The sequence below is a fragment of the Augochlora pura genome, chromosome 3 (assembly GCF_028453695.1).
Source record: "Augochlora pura isolate Apur16 chromosome 3, APUR_v2.2.1, whole genome shotgun sequence".
NCBI classification, from domain to species: Eukaryota; Metazoa; Arthropoda; class Insecta; order Hymenoptera; family Halictidae; genus Augochlora; species Augochlora pura.
Window position 1 is genome coordinate 3,711,639 of NC_135774.1, and position 23,511 is coordinate 3,735,149.

Genomic DNA, 23,511 nt, shown 5'->3' on the forward strand with positions numbered 1-23,511 from the left:
CGGGGAATCCGACGATCCGTTAGAAATAATTGGTGTTCGATCCTGACGCGCCCGTATGCGACTGTGAACTGTGACACACACGAGGAACATTGTACATTGAACATTGACGAGATCCTATGAATTTCCATGCGCGCGAATCGTACCGTGTACGTACCGTGTATAGTACATAGAATAATAGGAGCAAGACGATATTCTGGCGGACTTACTTTCGTTTTACGAGAGCATAGCGTGTATATTTATATTTATAACGAATCGTGTTCTCGGCCGCACGTTCGCCGGCACTCGCAACAAAATTAATGACGCCGACAGCGAGCGGGATATTCGGATGACCTGTTTGATACACTCAATACTGCTATCGAACAACCCGCCAAGATTTGCAAGCTAGGGCCTTCTACGGAGGTCCATCGAAAGTTGGCCCTGAGCACGGCCTTTGATAGCCAATAGCACCGCTATTCAGCCGCTGGCACGGATCACGTGAACATCGCGCAGGCGTTCTCTCTGTAGTTGCAGACTCAGATCATTCGAAGAAATACAGTACTGCGCAGTGTCCGGTAGGGATGATGGTAGGTGGGAGTTCTCAGTAGAGTCGCTAAATAAATGCGCCGTGGTTTGCGTGTCAGCTGCATTGTTTCAGCAGAATCGTTGGAGGGATTAAGTACGGTGAAAAACGGGACAGTGGATTCGGTCTATTCGGTGAAACCAAGAAAATGGTAAGAACATCGTTCAGCTCAGAGTTTTCCAATCCATTTCGGCACGCAGCTACCTATTCCGAGACATAGCCGGCCGGTCATTGGTCGGAGCAGTTTACAAAAGGAAAATCAAATTTTCGGCGCTCTCCGAATCATTTAGGCGATCTCCACGAGGGGTGACTGCGTCCGCGTTGGGAAGCTGTGAAGCTGTTCGCACCGCGTCGCGATAAAAAGAACTTATCTGCAAATCACGGTTACACAATCGCCAAACAACATTCCTTTCCCAAAGTTATCAAAATCCTCGTCGCGACGATTAAACATTGTAGCTCATTTCTCGATAGATAACGCTGGAACGTCGTTGTACAGCTTTACGAATAAAGTGGCACCAAGTGTTTTGTTTTGACACAATTGTTTCGATCGGTTTCGCAGAAACCGAACGCATATTTCTTTCACCTATACTGGACTGACTCAGGGTACAATCGAAGTTGTATTTCCAAATGAGTAAACATCGCCGGACGTCTCGAGTTCTCCTCTTCCTTCTCGCGTGTTTACTACTTATAAATAAATAAAATGAAGCCAGTAACTGCAGGGAGACAATTATATCATTTATCATATGTAGAGCATTTTCTGTATGATCCGATTAGACCCTGTGTACATCAGACGGAACGACGCGCGTTCACGGTGGTTGAAGGTGGCGCGAAGCAAAGCTATTGCGGAAGCCCCACTTTCGTGTTTTCGATCGCGCTAGTCGTAATTTTTAGCGAATTTCGTTCGGCGCAGTCTCGGTGTTAGATACATCGAGCGAAGGTATCGATCAACCGCGTCGATGCTGCGAATGCTACGATCTTTACGATGCGTAACTAAACCGGTTCCTCCACGGGAACCGTTCTCTACCAAGGGATCGCAGGGATCACAGGGATCGAATCTCTCGGATCTGGCAAAAATCGTGGGGATCACCGATCACCCGGTGGATCTCTTCAGGATCTGGCACGACGAGTTCCGCAGATACAACCCGCTAGCATCAGACGCCTGTTGCTTGGCAACCACGTCAGAGTCGGTGCACGATCATTTAAAAATAAAAATGACGCCAACGATGGTTTCCCGGAAATCTTTAACGGATAAACCCTTATTCCAGGGATTGCGAGGTGTCCGCGAGGAATGTCGTGCTCCGAGAATTTGATAACGATGGATTCGTGATCGTGACCGACCGTCGTAGCAAGAAGATCAGCGATATAGTAAGTCGTCGAAACGGTAGCCCATAATTTCGAGTTATTCCGAGCCGTTCACGTAGATAATGGTATGATAATACAATAAAAAAAGTAAGATATAGAAAATGTAAAAATAAAATAAAAATACAAGAAAAAGATTAATAAAGTATGGTAAAGAATTAAAGTAACAAAACTGGCGCATTGTTGCGATCATTACAGGAGAACATCCCCAACGCCGCGATGTGTTATCTCTGGAATTTCATCAACGAGGAAGGACAGAATGTTGCGAAACAGGTGCGTAGTGTATGCCAGCGGATCGACGAAAATTCCCGGTAACGAACTCACCATACCGTCTGTGACAACATTTAGGTCAGGGTCGAGGGGATTATGAAGAAATTGGAGAAGGAAGCGTACCAGCTTCTGTACGACCGGGAGCCGCTCTATTGTAAAATTCGATCGCATTTGTGCCATCAGGGGCAAGAGATTAGTTGGGATGAACAGAAACAGCGACACGACGAAATACTGGAATCGGTTCGCAAAGGGGAGACTGATTTACCTATGCCGGATCATTTGTACGTGCTCTTGTCGATTTAAGGTTGATTTGTATCATACGTTCAGGCGTACAATAGACCTGCGACGCTACGTAGAAAAAAAATAGAATCTTTTTATTATAATAATGTTCGCCTGGACCGATTCGTTTCATAAACGGTTCGTAACAGTTCCGAGCCTGTACGGATGCTACAAAACGGCCTTTAAACGCGACACGCATCTCAAACGTACCTCCTTCATTTCTAATCATGTTTCAGCATCGGGTATAAGATGTGTCCAACAATGATGGAGTTTTATTACGCGAGGGACTATCTCATAGGGGATCGAATCATTTACCGGAAGGGGAAATCGGACGACTCTTGGGAATACTATCGAATAGCCGCATAGCGGCTAGCACGGTTGCTCGACATTCATAGGAGTACCGTGTCACCTGCCACTTCTCATCTTCGTGTCTTCATTGATGTACCAAACAATAAATGAATAGCGTTTGGGCCGTGCGAACAGCTGGCCCGGGGAACATTTGAGACTTGAAATTTGAATTTAAATGTCCATACAGCGAGAAACGGCGCGCGCGTTCGGTTTGCTCCGGCGAAGATAAGCCTAATCCGTCGAACCGGTATTCCCGCGCGACATGCGCGTAACGATCGCAGGAGAAACGGAACGAGCAGAACGGACACCTATCGGCTGGAACTGCATTTCTCGAGTTTAGTTTTCTGAGGCGTGCGCGAACGGCTATTCAGCCAGCCGAATCCCCTACCAAACCGAACCGAACCGAACCGAACGTGCTCCTCGTCCCCAGTCCGTTTACACCGCGAAGCGTGTTCTCAACTCACGGAGCGGGGCCGGGGCAGAGTCGAAGCGAGTATAATCGAATCAGTATACTGTCTGCCGAGTGAGAGCACGCTCGCAGCGGAGACAGTCTTTGTGTCGATCGGCAAGATAATGCCCGAGCGTGCGACCACCGTTTGCGGAAACGCGAAAACCGCCTACCTCTTGCTCGAGGATGGATCCGTCTTCCAAGGGAAGCACTTCGGGGCGGAGAAACCGGTCGACGGCGAAGTCGGTGAGTTTCGATTAACACGTGCTTTGTACGCGCAACCAGTAGTCGGATGCACGTGTCCGTCGTATTTTCCTCTAACGTGATCGAATTCTGCACCGATCCTCGGCACGCGGTGGATCGGCGATCTCGCAGCTCCGATTCGAACGACGTCGAAAATACTGCGCGCCTCCGCTTTCGCGTACGAGCGCCGTCGACAACGTTCAGAAACGTTTCGGAGCGAGCAATCAATCTGCCGACCGGCCACGTGGGTAAGGCTCACGCTGATCGTCGCGTCACGCGGCGCGCACCGCATCGCCGATTAGCGTCAATTCAGAGAAGATCCGTCGGGAAAGCCAATCCCGCCTAACCGTGAACTTATTCGTCCTGATTGCTGTATCACAGATTTATTGACAGCTTCGTTTGCCACCGTTACACCTTGTCACGTTGTATGTATGCGCAATGGACATACTTACCGTCCGTCGCTTATCTGAATGCCGCTAGTCGTCAACGAGCGGAAATGTATCACGTCGAACGAAATCGTTTGATGTTAGCGCGGCGTGCATTATTCCATTACAACTCTATTCGAAAGTAACAAAATACAGATAAGTAAAAAATAGATAGTGACCGTGCGTCATTCCTAACGCTCGTTGATTCTTCGTAAAACTCGCAAACGGAATGTTTACGCGCGACGATCTATTTCTTTTCAAACACCTGGTAATAGTTCTGATTTCAAGCACCTGGCGTGTTGGATTCGAGCGGGACGTATTATCACGACAAAGCTTAGAATCGCGAAACTAGTTTAGAACCAGCTACAACGTTCGACGGACTCGTTTCTCGCCGCACTATGTTTCTCTTTTATTTACGACTGGTCGATGTAGTGCAGCCGGTTACGGGGACCAATTGCTGTGCCTTTGGTTTGCTTTCGGGTGGAAAACATGTAATGTAACTCATTGGATAAATATAAAGTAATTACATGTAAAGGTACAGCAATTTGACACCTCAACCGACTTCGCTATCTTACGACCTTCGTTTACAGTCCTCGACGAATAATGAAGGTACTCCATATACGAGTGGATTAGGACTGTAATGGTGTAATTTATAATGTCACTATTGTGAGCAGCAAAGGGTGTCATTGTTTACTAACACGTGTGCCCTTTGCTAATTTATTGTCGAGATAATGTACAGCCCAATCCGTTTACACTAGTTTTGTAATTTACTTCACTTCACTTTTTAATATTCTGGCAAATATAACGTCCAATTCATTAAGACAAGTAACAATTTTCGAAAATTGGATGATTCTGTGCCATTGATATTTTATGGTTGTTTATGAGATACGTCGAACGTCATGTTCTCCTGTTGGGCTGTGTACTGACAGGACGAGTAACGTTCCACCGAACATTGTGTACACCATACGCCGCGCGGCGTATAGTACACGGTCTTCGTGTTGTTCGTATCGACATCAATCCATTTTTTTTTTTCAGTCTTCCAGACCGGTATGATGGGTTACCCGGAGTCGCTTACAGATCCGTCGTACCATGCACAAATTTTAGTGCTCACGTACCCGCTCGTCGGAAACTACGGCGTGTTCGGCAACGAGGTCGACGAACACAAGATCCCGCTGTAAGAACCGCGATTATTCCGACCGTTTCTGCTCCGAACTACAAAAGCTCTCTTCCAGGTGGCTCGAGTCGCACCGGATTTGGGCGACCGCCCTGGTGGTCGGCGAGATCTGCGATACACCGAGCCATTGGCGGCAAACGAAAACTCTGTCCGAATGGATGATGGAGGAAAATGTCCCCGGCATCTACGAGATCGACACCAGGGCCCTGACGAAAGTGATCCGTGAGAAGGGCACGATATTGGGCAGGATCGTCTACGACCCTCCGCCCGCGAACCCTTCGGCCGCCCTTAGCGCCAAGATACCGGATCCAAACAAAAGGAATCTCGTTGCGGAAGTTGTTCAGGTGCGGTATCCCGTGGTCGATCATTCTGCGACACGTAACACGGTCTCGCCGAACGTGTTCAAACTTAATTTATTCGCGAAATAACTTCCGCTTGTCTCTGTTTTGTTTCTTCTTACTTGTTGCCTTCTTTACTTCGTTTACGCTTTCCACGTACTTCTCTATTTAGTGAAAGTGAGAACTCGTTTATTCCGGTGAAAATGTTCTTGAAATAGATCTACGGAATATAGCTACGAGAATGCCGAATCGGTCAATTTTTGACAGTAACTATTCGTAAAAATAGTAACGTGATTTATTGGGTCTGTAGCTGTTAAAACGAGATTTAAAGCAGACTGGTAGAATAGAGGTGAGGACCTGAATGATCTTGTTGGCACATTAAGATCAATGGCACGTGAAAGAGTGGGACAATTAATTTGGCCATTTAAAGTCTAAAAAAGAAATGACAAGCCGTCAGTGATTCTTTTGATGTTAAAGACTCAAGGTTGAATTCGTTCACGATTGGATCATAGTCCAAAGTACCATGCCTAAAACTCGCAAATCTCAAGAAGCTGCGCTGCGCCCTTTCAATAGGCTGTTGATGTTTAATCGAGTATGGAAATATCATGAAATTATAAGGTATTTAAAATCGAATTTAAATGGGTGCAGTGCAGCAACCAGGGGCAGGAAATATTGCTAAAAATATATGTTTTGTACAACAAGGAATGGTAAAGAATAATAAAAAAAAATTATTTCAGCCTGAGAAAAGAACGTACAACCCGAGCGGCTTTCCTCGCATATGTGTGGTTGACTGCGGACTGAAGTACAATCAATTAAGATGTTTGATCCGGAGAGGTGCTCGCGTCGACGTCGTGCCATGGAATTACAACTTCACCAACGCGGAATACGACGGTCTGTTCGTCAGCAACGGGCCTGGCGATCCGAACTTTTGTGTAGAAACGATCAAGAACCTCCGATCGGTTCTCCAATCGCGAACGACGAAACCAATCTTCGGTATATGCTTAGGTCATCAGCTGCTCTGCTTAGCAGCGGGTGGTTTAACGTACAAGATGGAGTACGTATCTTCGTCCAGACTTGGGCAAATTTTATTTGACAGACAAATGAAACGTAACCGTTTACAGTAATTCATTTTAGACCGTGGCTTTCGTTACCGTCATCCGAAAACTAATTATAAAATAATATAGCATGTTCTTTGAAATGATATTTCCACTAACGTCATCTCAAATATGCCTAGGTCTGTTCCTTTCCTCTAGTTACTTGCGAGTCGCCTCACGTCTCCGAGGTAGACCGTCGATTACGATTAATCTAATTGCACACGTTCCTGTACAGTTTTGGGAATCGTGGACACAACCAGGCGGTGACCCATCATGGTACCAGTCGCTGTTTCATGACCTCTCAGAACCACGGTTTCTCCGTCGACTCCGCGAAATTGCCATCGGATTGGGAACCACTTTTCACGAATACGAACGATCGCAGCAACGAAGGAATCCTACACAAGACCCTTCCGTATTTCTCGGTGCAGTTCCATCCAGAGCACAACGCGGGCCCCGAAGACTTGGAGTGCTTGTTCGATGTATTCTTAGATGCTGTGAAGGACGAGCACGCCGGCAAAACGTTACCTACCAATCGTGTCTCCATCAAAGACAGGCTAATGCACCGTTTGCAATACTGTCCACCGACACCTATAATCTCGACGCGACCGAAGAAGGTGCTAATCCTCGGCTCGGGTGGTTTGAGTATAGGCCAAGCCGGCGAGTTCGATTACTCCGGATCGCAAGCCATCAAGGCGTTGCGAGAAGAACGCGTTCAAACTCTCTTGATCAATCCGAACATCGCGACCGTGCAGACTTCGAAGGGCATGGCGGACAAAGTATACTTTTTACCGATTACGCCCGAGTACGTAGAACAGGTGAGTGGGGGTGACAGGTGCGATACGAGTGATATCCATTCCGAATTTCGAGCGATCTATTCTCTCCCTCCGATTGCAGGTCATACGATCCGAACGACCCGACGGCGTTCTCTTAACGTTCGGCGGGCAAACCGCCCTCAACTGCGGCGTCGAACTTGAAAAGAACGCAGTCTTCGCTAATTACAACGTGAAGATCTTGGGAACGCCTATACAGTCCATTATAGACACGGAGGACAGGAAGATCTTTGCCAATCGCATCAGCGAGATCGGCGAGAAGGTCGCGCCGAGCGCCGCGGTCTGTTCGATTCAAGAGGTGAGAGACTGCGTTTGTCAGTGAATCAAGTGAACAGTTTATAAAGTTCTATTACATAAAATTCCTTGTTCGAATAATTAAATGGAGCCTAAATTTGGTCTAATCGCGCTTTGCAGGCGTTGGAGGCTGCCGAGAAGCTGGGCTACCCCGTCATGGCCAGAGCGGCGTTCTCTCTGGGCGGACTGGGCTCTGGATTCGCGAATTCCAAAGAAGAACTGAAGATCCTAGCGCAGCACGCGTTCGCTCATTCGAACCAGCTGATCATCGACAAGTCGCTAAAGGGCTGGAAAGAAGTCGAGTACGAGGTTGTTCGCGACGCGTACGACAACTGCATCACCGTCTGCAACATGGAGAACGTCGATCCTCTCGGGATCCACACAGGTGAATCGATAGTGGTCGCGCCGAGCCAGACCTTGTCCAACAAGGAGTACAACATGCTTCGAACGACGGCGATCAACGTGATCAGACAGATCGGCATCATCGGCGAGTGCAACATCCAGTACGCGCTGAATCCAAACTCCGAGGAGTACTACATCATTGAAGTGAACGCCAGGTTATCACGGAGTTCGGCACTGGCGAGCAAAGCCACGGGCTATCCGCTCGCTTACGTCGCCGCCAAACTGGCTCTCGGCATTCCTTTGCCGCAGATCCACAACTCCGTCACTGGCAAAACCACCGCGTGTTTCGAGCCGAGTCTCGACTACTGCGTCGTCAAAATACCGCGATGGGACTTGGGGAAATTTCAACGAGTTAGCACCAAGGTACGCCGACGACCCTCTAACATAATCAAAAATAATCTGGTTCATTTTGGAGAAATTTATTCCATTTAAAGAGATGTCTCGAGAATATCGTAATTACTTTTCTCTTGTTATCATTATTGTTAATATTAATCACTGTACCGTATAAGAGACGAGACTGATAAGCTTTGCTTTCAGATCGGCAGCTCGATGAAGAGCGTGGGAGAAGCAATGGCGATCGGGCGAAAGTTCGAGGAAGCCTTCCAGAAAGCTTTGAGAATGGTCGACGAGACCGTCAACGGTTTCGACCCTTACGTGAAGACTCCGAACAACGAGGAGCTAGAGAAGCCAACCGACAAGAGGATGTTCGTCCTCGCAGCCTCCTTAAAAGCCGGTTACACCATCGACCGATTATACGAGCTGACGAAGATCGACAGGTGGTTCCTCCACAAGATGAAGAACATCATCGACTACTACACGGTGTTGGAGAACGTGGACCACACGAAGCTGTCGCACGAGGTGCTGCTGTACGCGAAGCAGATCGGGTTCTCGGACAAGCAGATCGCCGCTGTGGTGAAGAGCTCGGAGTTAGCGGTTCGGATCCAACGGCAGGAAAGCAAGATTCGGCCGATGGTGAAGCAGATAGACACGGTGGCGGCTGAATGGCCAGCTACTACGAATTACCTTTATCTGACGTACAACGGGACTGCGCAAGACGTCGAGGGACACAGCGGTTACACGATGGTGATCGGTAAGCGAGATCGCGGAACTGCCGTTAGACGGCGTCGACGTCGCTTTTACTTATGGAGGACTCGTTTGTCTCGCAGGATCCGGGGTCTATCGAATCGGCAGCTCGGTAGAATTCGATTGGTGTGCGGTCAGCTGCCTGCGCGAGCTACGGAAGCTCGGCAGGAAAACCATCATGGTCAATTACAATCCGGAGACTGTCAGCACCGACTACGACATGAGCGATCGATTGTACTTCGAGGAGATATCGTTCGAGGTCGTGATGGACATTTACGATCACGAAGCTCCCGAGGGAATTATTCTATCTATGGGCGGTCAGCTACCGAACAACATCGCCATGGATCTTCACAGGCAGCAGGCTAGAATCCTTGGCACCTCCCCCGAATCCGTGGACGGCGCCGAGAATCGGTTCAAGTTCTCCCGTATGTTGGACGGCATTGGTATATCGCAACCTAGGTGAGTGATCGCCGACGCGACAGAAAACTGATTTCAAATGGTGGAAAATCGAAACATCTTATGAAATGAATCGAGGGTCGGGCGCGTAATTCTTAACTGTAGATATAAAATAGAAAAAATCGTTGATCAGGTGGAAAGAACTGACCAATCTGCGGTCCGCCATCGAGTTCTGCGACGAGGTCGGCTATCCATGCTTAGTGCGACCGTCTTACGTGCTGAGCGGAGCCGCGATGAACGTGGCCCACACGAACACCGACCTCGAGTCGTACCTGAAGAACGCGAGCGAGGTCAACAAGGAACATCCAGTGGTCATATCGAAGTTCATCCTCGAGGCGAAGGAGATAGACGTCGACGCGATCGCCTATGAGGGCGTGATCCTTTGCATGGCCGTGTCGGAGCACGTGGAGAACGCTGGTGTTCATTCCGGGGATGCAACTCTGGTCACTCCGCCGCAGGATATCAACGCCGAGACCTTGACCAAGATCAAAATGATATCGAAAGCTGTAGCCGCGTCGCTGTGCGTCACCGGTCCCTTCAACATGCAACTGATCGCCAAGGTCAGTCATCTGCGCGATCGAAAACCTCCACAATACTGGTAACAGTACTCCCTGAGCCTAAATATAAAAAAAATCACCTTTTGGCAGGACAACGAGCTTAAAGTGATCGAATGCAACGTCCGTGTGTCGAGGTCATTCCCCTTCGTCTCGAAAACCTTGGACCACGACTTCGTGGCAATGGCGACGCGATTGATAGTCGGCGAGCCGGTCGACCCCGTGGACGTTCTCGCAGGATGCGGCAAAGTTGGCCTTAAAGTACCTCAGTTCTCTTTCTCTCGACTTGCCGGTAAGTACAGTTTTCGCGCGGGATTTGAATCGATCGAAAATGCACCGTAACAATCGTACTAAATTAATGTTACAGGCGCTGACGTGATGCTGGGAGTCGAGATGGTCTCTACGGGAGAGGTCGCCTGTTTCGGCGACAATCGGTACGAGGCTTACCTGAAAGGAATGATGAGCACCGGCTTTCACATACCGCGAAAAGGGATCTTGCTGTCGATAGGAAGCTTCAAGGTAACGCTGGTCATTCACGGTTACCGTCCGCGAACGTCGCGGAATTTTCGTAGAACGTATCTCTCTGAATTATTCGCGTTTCGTTGCAGCACAAAATGGAGTTGCTGCCGTCCATCCAGAGCCTGCGCAAGATGGGCTACAAGCTGTACGCGAGCATGGGGACCGCGGACTTCTACACGGAGCACGGGGTCGAGGTAAGTACGGAAACAAACGACGGGAGACTTGTCTCTTCTTACAAACGTAATCTATATTTAACACACATTTATCTGTACATGGGTACTCATGTACTCTCCGCTAATTCGCGGAACAACGAAACGCGTTCAGTCTTCATCGAGTAGAAACGGACGTTGCCACGGTAATAAATAACTAGGTTGCCGACGTTGACGAAATTCGGATTTATTGCCGGATAAGTCGAGCAGGTTGGACAAGAAAACTCTACGTCGTGATGCGTCGATAACGACGGAGAGGTTTCGATCGTCGATACGCTCATACGGTCGACGACTCCGTGATCGAGTCCGGGGCACTAAACACAAACTTGACGTGGCGGGCACTGTCGTCACTCGCCTCATTCATCGACGAAGACGAACCCGCCACATTCTTTGGATCGTTCGCAGACTGTTCTTTCGATTCGATGTGTCGCGTCTCGTGGATCACGGCCGCGGTGATGTTTTCAGCGTCGCTTTCCGTTGTCGACGACGTCGTCGCCGCGCCAGTGTCCGATTCTCGCGCGAATCTGCCCTTCAACGGCGCCACGAACACCGCGGCTTCTTGATTCCTCTTGGGCGTTTCGGGCGCGTCGTCGTCCTGAGACTGTGTCCGGGGGACCTTCTTCCGTAGAACGTTGATCTTGTCCCGATGGCTCCTAGCCACGTCTCTGTACCTTTGATGCTCGAACAGAAGCACGGACAGTCGATCCGCTTGATCGAGATACACAGTTTTCTGCTGAGCGGCACCATACTGGTTGCACTTCGCGGCTATTTTAATGAAATGTTGTATAAAGAAATCCAGCAGAGCGCAGAGCCTCGGACCAACCAGCTCGGCACATCGTATCTAAAAATTGCGAAAACCACTTGCTAGAGTGTTTCAGATAAGATTAAAGCGGAGATAAATGAAGCGAGAAGCAACAGAGGGCGGGAGAGAAATAGAGAGGAGGCTGCGCCCGCGTAAATGAAAACATGAAAATGGATCAATTGGAAATTGTTAGATTGCGTAACGAGTCCGTCCGGGCTTATCGAATAATTTGAGCTTAATCTGGCCTGTCTCAAAGCAGACACTTCCAGCTATCATTTAAGCTAAGTCGCGTAGAAATAGCTCGACGTGAACGTGTTTTAAAAAAAAATTAATCTCTACTGTCGCTTCGAATTCGCGTAATTTTCCTTGTCAGTCTCTCGTTGTAATGATCCTTAAAATAGACTCATTATACGAACTGATATATATTTCGTATGAAGAATGCGATGTTTATCGTAAAAAAACAGCTTACCGAGATTTCGATGATAGAGTCCGTTGCTTTGTACGGGCTGATCAAGGTCTTGTTCGTGACCACCTGTGAAATAATAGGTTTCGGATGTCGGTCCCTGACCGTCTCCCAAAACTCGTTCCTCACGTATTTCGGGTCTTTCTCGGCGCGTTGCTGATACGGCGCCGAACTGAGCACCTGCAGCGCCAGCGAGGGATTGATCACGGTCAACTCGTTCCCGGTCAATATGTTGAGCAACTTGTCGAAGTCCAGCCGCGGGTAAAAGTTCTCGTCGAATCGAACGTTCTCCATCGCGTGGAAAACGTACATGACCGGGTTCTCGATGATGCGTTTCAATTGTTTCTGCGAGTGCAACAGGTGATCGTACGGTATCCGCTGAAAGAGATTCCTGTCCCTGACGAAATAGTCTCTGAGGATCGGTTCGTACTGGCACATCCCGTGATAGAGGGAGTCGAGCAACGTGATCAGACAGTCGCCCGTTCTGGTAGGGGTCCATCTGGTCGGGTTGTCCATCTCCTCCATCAGCCAGAAAAACTTGTGCCTGATGTGCGCGGTGGTCAGGCCGTCCATGGTGTCCAGAACGGGCCTGATGAAGGTCTTGTGCAGCATCAACGCGATCAGGTACACTTGGACTTGGGAGTGAGTCATGCAGGTCTCGAGATATCGTTCCGCGGTCGGGAAGGTCAGCTGCCACTCGAGGTCATCTCCGAGATTTTGCTGGTTCCGTTTCTTCGATACCATGTAGCCCTCCGGGACCACGTAACACCCCGACGACTTGATCGTCTTGATGTCTGTGGGATTCGGCCAGGTGTTTCGCGGCCGGTCCAACCATTCGAGAGCGCAGGTCGGCCACTGCATCCACATGGCGGGCATGATCTCGTACTGCTCGACGCGGCTCCGCTTCAATTGTTTCGAGACCATCACCTTGTCACAGTGGATCACGCAACCCTCCCGCCGGATGTCGTCCACCGACTCCTTGTCGAACCCCAAACAGTCGGCCAGCCGTAGCGCGAACATCTTCGTGAAATGCTGCATGAACTCGGCGCTGCTCGCGAAATACAGATCGTAGTTGTGCCGCTTCATCGCCTCCTTCAGTCTCCGTTCCTTCCTGTTCGCCACCCGCTTCTTCTTCTCCGCCTGCGCGTCGTACACCTTCCCGTCCGCCGTGAACGTCACCCGTTTGAAGCAGTTCCTCGGCAGGGCCGCGTTCCTTATCCAACTTTCGTCTATGCCCTCGTCGGTCGAGCTTTGGCCGAGCCTCTGGCTCGACTTCTGGCTCGACTTCTGGCTCGACTTGTGACTACGTATTCCGCTGCTGTCGCTGGTCATTGTGTAATTGTCGGAACGATAGCCGGAGCTTAGGCTACTCGTGTGACTTTGGTTGACCGCGCCCTTTGCTCGCGGCGACGGTTTGTGTAACTGGCGGCGATCCTTCGCGGAGCTCTGCGCCGGGTACTTTTGTTTCTCGACCGAGGAGTTCTCGCCGCTGGAATCGGTCACGGTCCTCAAGTTGCGATTCGATCGGCTCATATCTCCACCGTTTCTGTACAGGCTCCCCTTTTCCTTCCGCTCCTCCTCGTCCTCCTCGTCGAGAGACAGGTTAGGCATAGATCTTGCGAACCGTTCCCTGAACCCCCTCGAAACCTGTGGCCGCCCTTGCTTCGTTCTACGAAGCACATCGACGTCCACGGGCGGCTTCATGCAGTAGATGCTGTCGCTATCGCTCTCGTACTCGTCGTCGTTCTCCGCGATCGACGATAGCATCCCGAACTCGTCGATCAGCTGCAGCTGAATGTACCCTGGCGACAGAGAAAAATGACTCCTTCGAAGTAACCTAGGGGGTGCTTGCTCGAAAAGGGACCTGGCGTATCGCAAGTATATTCAAACCCTCTAACAACAAGTATATTCGAGCCCTCTATAAGTACTGTGAGGAAAACTATATAGCATGTGATATTATATAATATATAGAAACTCAAGAAACGAAACCTGGTTATTAAAATCGACTCGGGTTCGCGAGAGTATACGATCCCACCCAAAACGTTCGTCGCTCTTTACCTTCGTGCTTCGTGGTCTGCAGCAGTATACTGTACATGATCGAGTCATTCATGCTGCTATAATGCGATTGCGTGTTCTGCTCCGTGATCTCGACGTTGTCGTAGACCGTGTAGATCCGTACAGGTTGGAGCGGCTCGGTGGTAGGTCGGAGCGTCTGCCTGGTCGACGTGAATCTGACGTTCGCCGCGACGTGCTCCTGCAGGACGTCCGGCAGGAGGGCGCGTTTCTGCGGCGGCAAACGTTTGTTCAATTCGGTCTCGCTTGACGACACCAGCTTCCCCCTTATGGCTTCGATCTCCCTAAAAACCGAAACAATTGGTATCCCGGACATCCTGGTGCCATATCACGACGAATACCATAGCCAAGTAAAATTACATGTTTTTTCGATGTATTACGGTTACGGACTTAGATTAGATTACGATTAATGAAATCGATATCGATATCGACACTTCACGCGCTACGACACGAAGAAGAAATGTCCGTGTCCCCGATGATCGGAAGACATGCTGGACGACGCGCGCCCACGTAAACGTGGCCGAACGAAAGGAGCACGCGAGCGGCGGACACGGGACGGATTTTTAATGAGATCGTTTCAAAGGTCATCTTACTCGTCGTAATTCTTGAAGAACTGGACGCACATCATCAGGTTGTTCAGCACGAAGTTCTCCGGAAAGTTTTGAATCATTTTCCTGAGCCGCACAAGCTCGACGTCCTCGTACTCGTTCTCCCGCGACCCGAGCCGCTGAGCGGTGGTACGCTTGTTCCCGCTCTTCCTCCATCGCGATCCGTTCTCGCTCTTCGACTTCGCGCTTCCCATTTCACACGCTCCGTACGGGTTACACGAAAGCGGTCCAGTCTGGTCGCGGCACCACCGAGCGAACAAGGATCAAATCGGTACGCACGACCGCCACGAGAATGACCAATCACACGCGAACATGATCGCGCAAGCACGGAATAACTGACGCGCCCTCGCCGCTCATCGACAAGACAGTAATCCAGTTTCAGGGTACCGCGGCTGATAAAATACCTACTACCTATCACATTATCGAGCTAGAAGGCAGCACACGAGTTTTAATCGGTGCTACGATATCGGCTATCTACAAATAAACCGTCCATGAAAAATTCTTCTGTCGCTCGCGGCGGTCGGTTATCCCGCGTCACGGTCGAGGCGCGACCTCTAAGGGGGGAACGCGGTTTCGTTCGCGATCCAGAGCTTGGCTTCGCGGCCCGCGCGGAAACCGTGCCACGATCGAAACACATTATCGGGGAATAATAGGAATGGCATGCGGTTTAATCGGCGGTATTGTAGTTCGGTGACTGCATACTTGAACGATTCGAACGGCCACAGCCTGCTTTATCTATTTCTTCGGATTTACATCGATTACTACGGGGGGGAGAGGGAGAGGGAGAGAGAGAGAGAGAGAGCGCGAGAGATAGGCAGAGCGAGCGATGTAGGAAGATAATTTTCGATGGTTGTTATCGATGCTTTTGTATAGGAACTGTGTTGTATAGCAACAGAGGGATGATAAGCGACTCCGACTATGATAAAGGGCTGACCACTTGAGAAAAAAAATAACGTAACGAGCATGGAATCGGAACTAAACTGGGTGATCAAAGTCCGACCAACGAATTTTCGCAGGTGGAGCCGGTACAATGGACGTTCGAGAACATCAGCATGAACGAGGTCTCGAGCCCGAGCGAGCTCTGTCATCTCGCCGATTTCCTGTCGAAGAAACAGTTCGATCTTATAATTAATTTGCCGATGCGGATCGGGGGTGCCCGTCGCGTCTCCAACTTCATGACCCACGGGTATCGCACCAGACGGCTCGCCGTCGATTATTCCGTGCCGTTGATCACGGACGTTAAATGCGTCAAGCTGCTCGTCGAGGTAAGTGTACAACCCCTCCCCCAAAAATGTTAGAACACCTGTTTATTTTTGGTGCACATTAAGAACCAAATGGTGGCAGAAATAATCGAACAGCTGTTATCAAAACGGACGCCCTAATTAAGCCAGAAAGTAATTTGAAAAAGGGGTGATAATTTAAAAAGCAATTTATATCGACGACGAGAAAATTCTGCAGGGTTTTTTCCGGGTATGAAAGACAGAATGGTCGAGTGTCATAATAATCCTAATGAATGGGACAGATGGGGACAGGGTGGGAAACTTCGAGTAACCTGAGTCTATTGCTTAGGTTCCTCGAAGTCCTGCTCGGCCAAAAGATAGAGTGTGTGCGTGAGTAAAAGGGAAATAAAGGAAGAAAGAGAGAGAATGAGTAAAAATGAGATAGCGAGTGAGGCAGCGCGAAAAAATGTTATTTTTCATAATGTGAAAAAGGCTGGCAAGGGTGGAAGAACGGACGGAAAAGATCGTCGCAGACGAAGGAGAACCATCACGTTCGAAACTCGTTGTTGTTGTTGCAGTTGTTGAAATAAACTAGAAATCACCAATCAAGAATTTTCTGTAAACATTCTAATAATTTTGGAGGGTGGGATACGCCCCTTGGAATTTGCGGAAAATTCGATTCGTAATACAAGGAGTGATTTCGCAGGCAATGAGGATGCTCGGCGGTCGAGCACCTCGCATGAAGACCCACACGGACTGCATGTCCTCCCGGATGTTGATCAAACTCCCGGGCTTGATCGACGTCCACGTGCACACCCGCGATCCTGGCGCGACCCAGAAGGAGGACTTCGCTACGTGCACCGCCGCGGCGCTCGCAGGTGGCGTCACCACGATTTTCGCGATGCCCAACACGAATCCGGCTGTCGTCGACCATCAATCGTTCACGATGGCTAAAGAGGTAAAGGCTTAATAAAAAGCTTAGCCGTCGTCTGTAACGAACAGTATGGCAAAGCGACAAAGTTACCGCAGAACATTAAATAATTGCAGCGATAATAATTTTATTTATCAACGAGATGAACCCTTCTCTGCAACGAAAGAGATTCATTCGTACTGTTCTCGTTCTAGCGGCACTTTAAAAAATCGTCGCTTTATCTCGTCTCTATTCTTTGCACTTTGCCCGATTGTGTAGCTGGAAGCGAACAATATGTCGATCGTATCTTTCAGCGGGCGGTGACAAACGCCAGATGCGACTACGCGATCTTCCTCGGCGCATCCTCCGAAAATTACAATATCACGCCGGACTTGGCCCCGCTCGCGGCCGGGCTGAAAATGTATTTGAACGAGACCTTTACGACGCTCCGATTGCCCGATCTCACCGTGTGGATCAAGGTACGTATATCTGGTATCTTACGGCCTTCGGGTTCTCATTGATATCGTTCGATTCCCGAGAACGATCTCTGTAGTTCCCCTACGTAACCGCGATGCACCGATAACGCCGTCTGTTGCTCCGTTGCATTGAACGGGCGGACGATTAATACGCGTTACGCGTAAGGATAAGAACAAGCTCTCACATGATCGCGCTAGGTATCGTATCAGTTTGCGCGCGTCAATCTGTGCGAGGTGTGCGACACAGATTTTTTTCTCCGTTTATCCGCTGAGAACATTGTCCGACCGACACCCATGTTTTCTGCATCCTGTCCAGATTAATGCTCTTGACCTTGGAGCAACAACGCCTGACGTTTCATTCTTTTATTCTTATTAATACATCAACGCTGAGCTTACGGACTACTAAAACGAGGCGCTCTGTTTCTTCTTATAAAAGCAAGAATAATATATTCGTTCGGATTTTTTACGATTTATGTTATAATATTACTAGTCCCATGAAATAAATGTATTGATAACAGAATTAATCTAATATAATTAGAGGAACTCCATTAACAGCGTTAATAGTTTTAGATATAAATATCTGTGACTTGCGTTAACTATACAAATATTGAGTATATAGATAAGCGTTAAATACTGTGGCGATTTTATTGCAGCACTTCCAAAGCTGGCCAAAGAAGTATCCTCTCTGCGTGCACGCCGAGGGGCAAACGACGGCCGCGGTTCTGCTGCTGGCCGGACTGCACAATCGGCCGATTCACGTGTGCCATGTGGCCCGGAAGGAAGAGATTCAAATAATTCGTGCGGCCAAGGAGAAGGTCGGCAACACGCTGGGAACGAGATAACACAATCGAACGGAACGTGCGAGATTAATACTTGTACTCTGGATTGTTTCAGGGTATGCCAGTAACTTGCGAGGTGTGCCCTCACCATTTATTCTTATGCGAGGACGATTTGCCGAGTATTGGCTACGATCGGGGCCAGGTGAGGCCGATGTTAGGGACCAAGGAGGACCAGCAGGCCCTCTGGGACAATTTGGATGTGATTGACTGCTTCGCGACCGACCACGGTACGTCTCTAATTCTACGTCTCTAATCTAATCGATTCTACCAGGTCCAGTCATAAATAACTTCCATTTATATTTTTATTATATCTGTTTTTTTTTTTAAGTTTTATTTCCTTCCTTTTTATTTTAATTATCGCGAACAATCGTCTGTTTAATGAAAGCGAGAACTCGTTCGTCACGGTGAATCATAGTGGGTAAGATACGAACAGTTACTTATGAGTCGACCTAATAATCCATACTAATTGATTCTAATTGATTCGCAATATGTAATCCGAACACGATTGCAGCCCCGCACACCGTGCAAGAGAAGACCGGGGAGAAGGCGCTGCCAGGATATCCCGGCCTCGAGACCATGCTTCCGCTTCTGCTGACCGGCGTCCACGACGGGAAATTAACGATAGAGGTAGAGCGATGCTTTCCCGATGCATCATCGTATCTGCTAATCACGTTTTACGATTCTTTCAAACCGTAATTGACGCATCGGTCGGAAAACCGTAGGCACTTTTTCGATATGAGTCATTAGGAAATTGTCACGGATATCTCTACATCGGAGATAAGCAGCGTGGTCGGTGCATTGTACAAATTAATGGAACCGTGACTAATCGGCTGAATGAATGCCTCTCGTCTAATCCCTTCCCAATGTTTCGTCGTTATCGACTACCGGAATCTCGAACCATGTGTGCGTTTTTTTTGTTGTTGTTCAGGACGTGGTGGAGAAACTTTATAAGAATCCGAAAAAGATTTTCAACATACCGGACCAACCGAACACCTACATCGAGGTCGATCTAAACGACACGTGGGTGATTCCGGACGCGATGCCGTTGACAAAGTCGAACTGGACGCCGTTCGCAGGGATGACGGTTCACGGATCGGTTCACAGAGTTATTCTCAGGGGTGAGGTGGCTTACGTCGAGGGCCAGGTCCTGGTGAATCCGGGCTTCGGTCTGGACGTCAGAGAGGTTCAGGCGAAGATGAAGCACATACCTCTGTTGACTACACCTATAGCCATCGACGTCAGCAGTCGCCCCAACTCGGCACTCGACGGCCTCTTGTCGCCGAGTCTCGACAAGCCCAACAATTCTATCGAGCGCATCGCGGACACGTCGGAGGAGGAACAAACCGGTGAGACAAATGCGTCTGTCGATCGCGACGGATCGCAACAGTGGTCTCGAGAGCTACACTTTCGATGTCTAGAATGTTAATCCTTTGTACTCGCACGGTTGTCCTGGGGCACCAGAGTTGATCAGTATTCATTTATGCGCACATTAAAATATGAAAACTTGCAAAAGAGTATTCTAATGCTTAAAAAAAATGCTGGTCATCTCGACGTTCCAAATATGAGTACATATTTTTAATTTGGTAATATTCTAACCTACTTCACTGTAATCTTAAATCTTGAAATGACGCAAAAATAATTTAAGTCACAGAATGCTTCTCGGTAAGGTATTAAATGATCGATCAATCATCCGTTTCAATTCTCAGAGTCGTTCGCGTATTTGCTGCAAACGGCGCCGCAAAAGTCGAACGTTCATTTCATGGAATACCGCGATCACGTCAAGGTTCCAACGACCCAGCGAACGATCTCGCCCCTTCCGATGAGCAGCGCGATGAAGAGTAAGAGCGACAGCAATCCGAACCTCAGCGTGACGCCCCTGCCCCCGCCAGCCCTCTCCGTCCACACCAGCCAGAGTTTGATCGGGCACAACATCCTGACGGTGGACATATTCGACAAGGATATCCTGAAGGATCTCTTCTACGTAGCGGAGGTCCTCCGGAACGCGGTCAGGAAGGAGCGACCCGTCGATCATATACTACGAGTAAGAGAGACTGCTGTTCCTCCGATAGACCACCGTAGTTCAGCAATAATTTCAAATTTCATATTTTCCGCGAACAGGGAAAGCTGATGGCTTCGATCTTCTACGAAGTTAGCACGAGAACGTCTTGCAGTTTCGCGGCGGCGATGGAGCGGCTGGGAGGCCGAGTGATCCACATGGACGGAGCCACGTCGTCCGTCCAGAAGGGAGAGACCCTGGAAGGTTGTTATCAAACGACGATCAATTGGTTTATCTATTAATACAGAAAATTCTCCTAAATCGTCTCACGGTTTAGAAATAGAAATGAATAACTCTGGAAAAGGAGACACGATTTCTTGAGCCTTGCCTTCATCTCTAAGTTGTTCTCTTTCCTTTCCAAGCTGATGGACAATTTCAGAGAACTCACTGTAATTGAAAAATTAATACTCATGCGACTGACTCGTGTGTTTCAGATTCGGTGGCGGTGATGGCTGGATACGCGGATGTAGTGGTTCTTCGGCATCCTGAACCTGGCGCAGTATCTGTAAGCGTCGTTTGATTTTATTGCTGCGTTTCTATGGTCAACCCTTGGGGTTAGATCACTCTCTGTACGGTAACGGGGTCTTCCGTGGTATTTGTCGATAAAACAGAAAGGTATAAAACTGAAGACCCCGTTACCGGAACGAGAGGGTTAAGTGAAACGCGTCGATCGATTACCGTTCATCGTTCATTGCTCAGAGAGCCGCGCAGCACTGTAGGAAACCGATGATAAACGCCGGCGACGGGGTCGGCGAGCACCCGACGCAAGCGTTGCTCGACATCTTCACTATACGGGACGAGATCGGCACGGTGAACGGTCTCACGATCACCATGGTCGGCGACTTGAAGCACGGCAGAACGGTGCATTCGTTGGCGAGGTCAGTATTTTCGCATACTATTTCTCCGATCTTGACTCTCTACATAAAATCGTACGAGGAGAATGTTCCTGCTCCAGACTTACAGTCTCAGTCGATTTTAATATTCCATCTAGACATTCCAGGTATCCATCTCTCTCTCGCAGATCCCAGATTACGAATTAATAATAATAGACACGAAGTAACTTTTACATTCTCGCTGCTATTTAAGCCGGAGCTTAACGGAACGCCGTATTTCTATATTTTTTTTATTAGAACGAATAGAAAACAGAAATATGCAAATATGATATTTTGTTAAATTTTCGTTCAGATATCGACGTTGTAAACGTTACTTCTAATCTAAAAATATGCACGCCACTGCGGCTAAATTTTCTGTTATTTTTTTCCGTGCAATCGCGTTCGTCGCCGAACGTCGCGTCCTCGAGCCGTTTTATCTTTATACCTTGAACGCACGTTGCACGACGCAGGTTGTTGACTCTCTATAACGTGGAGCTTCGTTACGTTTGCCCACCTGGCCTCGGCATGCCGGACCACGTGGTGAAGTACGTGTCCGGTCGAAGGATCCCGCAGGAGAAGTTCTCCTCCCTTGAGGAGGCCTTACCCGACACGGACGTGCTCTACATGACCCGCATTCAGAAGGAACGATTCGCCACGCAGGAAGAATATCGACAGGTAGACATTTCGACCCGTCGCAGTGACCTCGAGACTAGATCAAATTTGTTTAAAATCTATCCGTCGTTTCAGGTTTGCGGCCACTTCGTGGTAACGCCGCAGCTGATGTCGCGCGCGAAAAGGAAAATGATAGTGATGCATCCGTTGCCCCGCGTCTTCGAGATCAGCCCGGAATTCGACACGGACCCACGTGCGGCCTACTTCCGGCAAGCCGAGAACGGAGTCTACGTTCGGATGGCTCTCTTGGAGATGGTCCTCAGGCGTCCATAATGCCTCGAAGCTGGGAGAAAGGACGGGGCGGGCGTAGACTGGCATTGTTGCAGGAGCAAAATCGACTGCGCAAGAATGAAACGATATCGTATTCGATCGCGACCGATCGTACTCGATCATATTCCCAATTAGTCTGTGATTCGCGTACAATATATTTTATATTCGATCAAAGGGAACAACGATCAACGCGATATTCTCGTCGCGATCGACGGTAACCTTGCAGTTCCGATTCATTTCTTAAAGGCGGAAACATTTTCAACAATCACGGTATTATTCGAACACCTTCTAAAACGCAACAACTGTTTTAAGACTGCGCACATAAGATTTGCATTCTTCTTAGATGATAAAAAGGATTATTCTACTAAACAACGCGTGAAATACTTTCCTTCAATTTTGCCATTGCTTGGAATGGCAAGATAAAACGTAAAACACCTATTCTTGAACTTTGTGTTCCGAGTCTATAATGAGAATTGAAAAAATGTTTTCCTTAGATTTCGGTAACTTACACGCATGCTGGGAAATTTGAATCGAAATAAGTTGACCCGTGGTCGATCTACAAACGTCGAAAGATTTAAAAAAAACTGTAGCTTTCTTGCACCATTCAGGTCAAAAATGTCCAAAATCGTGACAAAACGTCGATCGATTTCGTCGATGTTTCAGCACGCATTTTTAATATTATCGTTATAGGCTCAGATAAAGAAAGTTCGAAAACGAGCGATTTCTTTTTCTTGTTGTGATTCTAAATAAAGGTAAAATGAAAGGAACCTGTTTCGGCCGTTGTCTGACACAGTAGTCACCTTTCCCAGAGTATGTATAATTTAGAAGCACCCTGTATAGTCTAAAAAAAATTTTTAATTTTTCACCACGTTTCGGGAGGTGTACGAAGACCTCTTGCGACTGAGCTTATTTGCAATGCAACAGAGAATTATTTTTATCGAACATTCCACGCGCGACAATATACTGATACAGCATCGATAACCCCCCCTATATGTATCCGCGAAACGTAAACGCGAACTTCCTATTTACCAAGAAACGACCACGATTTACGACAGGAGAGATAAAGCAGCCTTTCGGCTCCTACAAACCACAGTGCCTACAAATGAAAACGAAAAGACCGTGTGCCAGGTAATAAAATATTTACTTTCGGGCAAATCATCGCGTATATACATTCTGTCCTTACCTATGTACAATTCGCGTGTAGAACAAGATATGGTGTATCGATAGGAAACGCGAATACAGGTTGCCCGTTCGACGTACCTGAGAGATAGACGTTCCTGTTACCGTGACTAAAACCGTATAGAAAGAGGAAAGTTTTATACCTAAAACAATATGATCTATATTTTTGTATCGCGTTTACCTACCG

At 48.4% G+C, this 23,511-nt stretch overlaps 3 protein-coding genes across 4 annotated transcripts; 2 read left to right on the top strand and 1 right to left on the bottom strand.

Annotated features, from left to right (window-relative positions):
• Positions 1–597: 597 nt before the first annotated feature.
• On the top strand, positions 598–2,958 carry LOC144478608 (pyridoxine/pyridoxamine 5'-phosphate oxidase). 2 transcript variants are annotated; one of them, XM_078196638.1, is made up of 6 exons: positions 611–710; positions 1,588–1,742; positions 1,825–1,924; positions 2,117–2,191; positions 2,267–2,469; positions 2,704–2,958. In XM_078196638.1, exons 1-6 carry the CDS (start codon positions 708–710, stop codon positions 2,831–2,833), a joined length of 666 nt encoding a protein of 221 aa, XP_078052764.1. In that variant the 5' UTR covers positions 611–707; the 3' UTR covers positions 2,834–2,958. The 2 variants fall into 2 exon arrangements, with proteins under 2 accessions (XP_078052765.1, XP_078052764.1); XM_078196639.1 differs by lacking the exon at positions 1,588–1,742 and having other exon boundaries at positions 598–710.
• Positions 2,959–3,254: 296 nt separating this feature from the next.
• On the top strand, positions 3,255–22,912 carry Rudimentary (carbamoyl-phosphate synthetase 2, aspartate transcarbamylase, and dihydroorotase rudimentary). The gene is made up of 26 exons (XM_078177011.1): positions 3,255–3,509; positions 4,967–5,105; positions 5,164–5,449; positions 6,181–6,497; positions 6,773–7,352; positions 7,432–7,665; positions 7,782–8,426; positions 8,601–9,153; positions 9,230–9,605; positions 9,736–10,162; positions 10,250–10,448; positions 10,524–10,675; positions 10,765–10,869; positions 15,847–16,095; positions 16,757–17,008; positions 17,275–17,439; positions 18,090–18,251; positions 18,331–18,502; positions 18,787–18,902; positions 19,204–19,621; positions 19,982–20,316; positions 20,394–20,535; positions 20,766–20,836; positions 21,031–21,209; positions 21,674–21,878; positions 21,951–22,912. The coding sequence occupies exons 1-26, from the start codon at positions 3,389–3,391 to the stop codon at positions 22,146–22,148; spliced, it is 6,798 nt and encodes a 2,265-aa protein (XP_078033137.1). The 5' UTR covers positions 3,255–3,388; the 3' UTR covers positions 22,149–22,912.
• On the bottom strand, positions 10,890–15,264 carry LOC144467973 (uncharacterized). Its single transcript, XM_078177013.1, has 4 exons — positions 14,816–15,264; positions 14,208–14,506; positions 12,156–13,951; positions 10,890–11,725 (listed from the first exon to the last, which is right to left on the bottom strand). Exons 1-4 carry the CDS (start codon positions 15,022–15,024, stop codon positions 11,162–11,164), a joined length of 2,868 nt encoding a protein of 955 aa, XP_078033139.1. The 5' UTR covers positions 15,025–15,264; the 3' UTR covers positions 10,890–11,161.
• Positions 22,913–23,511: the final 599 nt, after the last annotated feature.